Source organism: Cyprinodon variegatus, unplaced genomic scaffold (assembly GCF_000732505.1).
Source record: "Cyprinodon variegatus isolate N-32 unplaced genomic scaffold, C_variegatus-1.0 Scaffold1604, whole genome shotgun sequence".
Lineage (NCBI taxonomy): Eukaryota > Metazoa > Chordata > Actinopteri > Cyprinodontiformes > Cyprinodontidae > Cyprinodon > Cyprinodon variegatus.
In genome coordinates this window covers 106595-111223 of record NW_015152057.1, presented here as the reverse complement: position 1 = coordinate 111223, position 4629 = coordinate 106595, and the positions used below count along the sequence as shown (strand labels likewise).

The following is a 4629-nucleotide window of genomic DNA, read 5'->3' as shown; positions in this document are numbered from 1 at the left end:
GTCCTTCATTCTCTCTTTATTTGTTTTTGGCAGAATTAGGAGTATACACAAATGCATAATTTATTTAATATAATATTCCCTTTGTTCATTATTTTCCACAAAACTGGCAGAATTCCCCCAAAACATAATGATGATGCCACCTCCACCATGCATGACAGCTAATCACATGTTACTAGTCTATAGTGCTAGATAAAATGAAGCTTAATTGTGTAGCAGTAGGAATTAGGCATGGTTTTGTATTTGTCTTATAAATAAGAAATGAAGAAGGGTGTGGGGTGTTTGTAATTAGCCCCCATGTGACCCACCTCTCTGCCTTTAGCTGCAAAATGTTTTTTTTAATGTTTTTTTTGTATGTCAGATTTGCACATCAAAAAGCTAAAATATTTTACCATTTTATTTTTCAATAATTGATTACAAAAGGATTTATATTTTAGAATTTCAATACAAATGTTTGCTCCAGATTTTGGGATTGTTGACTGGACCATTATAGCTGGTGAATATGCTGGGATCTTTACCATGTAGCTCAGGTTTTACTCTGGATGTCCTAATAAAAGGAGAGCGGTTCTCTTCCAGTATTTAGCTCTTTCCATCTCCTGTATTAACTCTAATGCTACGTTCAGACCACAAGCAGCAGGAGCAGCAAAAACGCATAGCGGCTTCATTTTTGATGCTAAAGGCAGCCCTATAGGGAACCNTCTCACATTGGCAGCCATAAGGGCGCACCAAAGGCAGCGTTCTGCGGCACGCATGGCCTCAGGAAATACAGAAACTGAAATCTGGATTACAATGTAAATTGTAGTTGACGAAACTGATTGATTGTACAGGTTTAGTTCTGTTACGCAGCTGAAGCATCTTTGCTGCTCCAGCTGCGCGATCGATAAGTGGGGTCTGATGCGCGTTGGGCGGAGCTAACCTGTCCTTTCTCTGCCTGTAACAATGGCGGCTATATTTGCTGTGATCAGTGGGTAAAAAGTAGTTTGAATATGTTTTAAAGTAAGAAAGTTTATCTGAAAAATGTTGCTGTCTGAACCGCTCAGACCCCCGTACACCGGCGGTGCGCTGTCACTGGGAATCCCGGTCGCCTCTTCGTGGTTTTCCGCTACTGTTGTAGTGTCTGGAAGGTGTTTTTTACGTATGTAATCTAAACTGCAGCACCAGAATAATCAAATCAGACATATTTTGCCAGCAGATAAAACACATTTAAGTTACATTTGAAGTTAATTTAGGTGTTAATAAACTGTTTCAGAGGAGTGATCATAGCGCTCTGCATCAGCAGCGCTGTGTCTGACTCCCTGCCAGCTCCCAGATCGGCTTCTCTGATTGGTCGCTGTGGCTCGTCGAGAAGCAAAAGTTCAATTTTTTTTCAACTCTAGCAGCTGCTGCTTCTGAAGCCCATCAGAAGCTCATGAGGCGCCGCTTCGGCTGCTCAGACGCGCCGCAGGACCTTTTGCTGCACCTTGATGCGCGTCAACCGTCGACTTTGCATGTAAGCTAGCTGTTTCCGCTGCCTCTGCTGCTGGCGGTCTGAATGTAGCATCAGCTCCTGTCCTGTCCCTGCTGAACTAAGCATCACCACTAAAATAACTGTTATATTCTGGGTGATGCGCAAGCGTTCATTTTCCTCCAGACACGGTACTTTGCCTCTAAGCAAGAAAAAACCCCAAAAACATTNTGCTAAAGGCAGCCCTATAGGGAACCTTCTCACATTGGCAGCCATAAGGGCGCACCAAAGGCAACGTTCTGCGGCACGCATGGCCTCAGGAAATACTGAAACTGAAATCTCAATTACAATGTAAATTGTAGTTGAAGAAACTGATTGATTGTACAGGTTTAGTTCTGTTGCGCAGCTGAAGCATCTTTGCTGCTCCAGCTGCGCGATCGATAAGCGGGTCTGATGCGCGTTGGGCGGAGCTAACCTATCCTTTCTTTGCCTGTAACAATGGCGGCTATATTTGCTGTGATCAGTGGGTAAAAAGTAGTTTGAATATGTTTTAAAGTGAGAAAATACTTCTGAAAACCTCCTCCATATTATTTTGCTGTCTGAGCCGCTCCGACCCCCGTAAACCGTCGGTGCGCTGTCACTGGGAATCCCCTTCAACAGCAGCCTCTGGCCCGGTCGCCTCTTTGCGGTTTTCCGCTACTGTTGCAGCGGCTGGAAGGCTTTTTTCACGTATGTAATCTAAACGGCAGGCACCAGAAAAATCAAATAAGACATCACGGCACGATGTTAACCATCGCCCAATCTCCCGGGGCAAATAGTTTTTATTGTTGGGAGAGTACAAATCGCAAAAAAAAAAATATTTATCACTCACTATAATTACTTTAAATCACAGAGATTCGATGAAAACAGAAGCGTTGCTGCCACCATTTTTGTTGCTTTGTACACATTTTCGCGTGATTTGAAAAAGCTGCTTGATTTTCTGACAGATGGCGTGATTTTTGTCCGGGAATTGGCGTGAATCAGACACATTTTTTTTTACTTAGCAGGCTAAAACACAACCACAAGGCAAAAAAAATGTAAGTAGTAGTAAGTAGTAATTTCACCCACCACCCAGATAACCCTAGATTAAAAATTATCAATCAACATGTCTCATTGATATATATACAAAAATGAATATTAGGAACTATATTTATCAAACATTATACTGGGCAAGTAAAAATTGTTTCTGGGCAAATAAAATGTGAAAGTTACTTGCCCAAAGGGCAAGTGGTTAAAATCCTTAACGTCAACCCCTGGAATTATTTTGCCAGCAGATAAAACACATTTAAGTTAGATTTGAAGTTAATTTAGGTGTTAATAAACAGTTTCAGAGGAGTGATCATAGCGTTCTGCTGTGTCTGACTCCCTGCCAGCTCCCAGATCGGCTTCTCTGATTGGTCGCTGTGGCTCGTCAAGAAGCAAAAGTTAAATTTTTTTTCAACTCTAGCAGCTGCTGCTTCTGAAGCCCATCAGAAGCCCATGAGGCGTCGCTTTGGCTGCTCAGACGCGCCGCAGGACCTTTTGCTGCGCCTTGATGTGCGTCAACCATTGACTTTGCATGTAAGCTAGCTGTTTCCGCTGCCTCTGCTGCTGGCGGTCTGAACGTAGCATCAGCTCCTATCCTGTCGCTGCTTAACTAAGCATCACCACTAAAATGACTGTTATATTCTGGGTGATGCGCAAGCGTTCATTTTCCTCCAGACACGGTACTTTGCCTCTAAGCAAGAAAAAACCCCAAAAACATTTAGGTTANACTGTTATATTCTGGGTGATGCGCAAGCGTTCATTTTCCTCCAGACACGGTACTTTGCCTCTAAGCAAGAAAAAACCCCAAAAACATTTAGGTTAGATAGTTAGCACCTACTCTCATTTAGGTTCTGGATGTTCTGTAACTTCAGTCGGCTTTATAATCTCACTTTATCCCTGACCTTTCTCCTGTCGTTGTGTTTACACTATTGTTCCTTAAATATTTTTTATCAAGAGCTTAGCTTCCCAAAACATTTGTGTTTTATTTTTATTTTCTGTGTGTTTTCACCCGGAGACTTGAAACTTGGATTGTTAATTATTAATCTTTGATTTTATCACAGCAGTTATGGTTTAAAATCCACTGGCAAATATTAGATTTGATTTTTAAATGAACTATTCTGATTAAAACTCGAGGGAAAAAAAGTAGAGCTCAGATGAGGTTAACAATAGTTAATGAAAGTTTGATAAAGGAGAACTTTTAAAATTGGATTAAAATGCATCTTAATTCAAAGGAAGTATATTCTGTCAGTAATATTTCCATAAATGAAATAGTTCAAGCCTGCAAGATATGAAGAGTAAGTGTGGTTGTAGTGGGATGATGTTAGAGAAATGTTGGGACATTTTTAAAGGGCTCTATGTGTGATATTCTGGAGATTTAATCCAAAAAGCTGCTCCGCTCGTTAGATGAGCCGTCAAGTTTAAAAATTCTTGTGTGGTTTCAATTTGAGGAAAATCACAAACGTCTTCCAATGTCTTTTCATTTTAGCAAAATAAATTGGATTATGTTTGATATTAGCAGACACTTTGATGAACGGCTTACTTTGGAACATTTAAAACCCGCTGCCATGCTCTTGCAGGTGTTGCTGGTCATGTGCCCATGGACAAAACGGCGTTTGAGGGGTGGCTGGAGTCTGTCTCTGCCACTTTCCTTTCTCTCAATGACCAGCAGCGTAACCAGTGTCTGGATCAGCTCATATCTCTGAGCGGCGCCGCCCAGCTTCGGCATCTATCCAACGGTCTGGAGACGCTCCTGAAGCGGGATTTCCTGCGCCTCCTTCCTCTGGAGCTGGCTTTCTACCTTTTGCGGTGGCTGGATCCTCAGACCCTGCTCACCTGCTGCTTGGTCTGCAAACAATGGAATAAGGTGAGCATCCTGCTCTCTGACCTCATGTTGTTATTTAGCCTATTGAGATATTTTCTGTTTGATATGGAAGCTCTGTTCGCCGCTCGTAATGACAGTCAGCGGCTAGGATGGAGCTGCCACCAGTTCATCTCTCTAAATGATGCAAAATATGTTAAACTTGTATGACGGAGTATTAGAGCCATGCTAGAGATTTAGTATTTTAAATATGAGTCATAACTAGGGATGCACAATATTGGGATTTTGGCCGATATCCGATATG

The 4629-nt window shown here is 41.9% G+C and overlaps 1 protein-coding gene across 2 annotated transcripts in view; it reads left to right on the top strand.

Moving 5' to 3' along the window:
• fbxw2 (F-box and WD repeat domain containing 2) overlaps window positions 1–4629 on the top strand; it is a 22012-nt gene that overhangs the window by 2630 nt on the left and 14753 nt on the right. For both annotated transcript variants that reach the window (XM_015403983.1, XM_015403984.1), the window contains one exon: window positions 4084–4370. In XM_015403983.1, the coding sequence (XP_015259469.1) occupies window positions 4104–4370 (267 nt within the window). In that variant the 5' untranslated portion in view covers window positions 4084–4103. Of the gene's footprint in view, window positions 1–4083; window positions 4371–4629 lie in introns of those variants that run through there.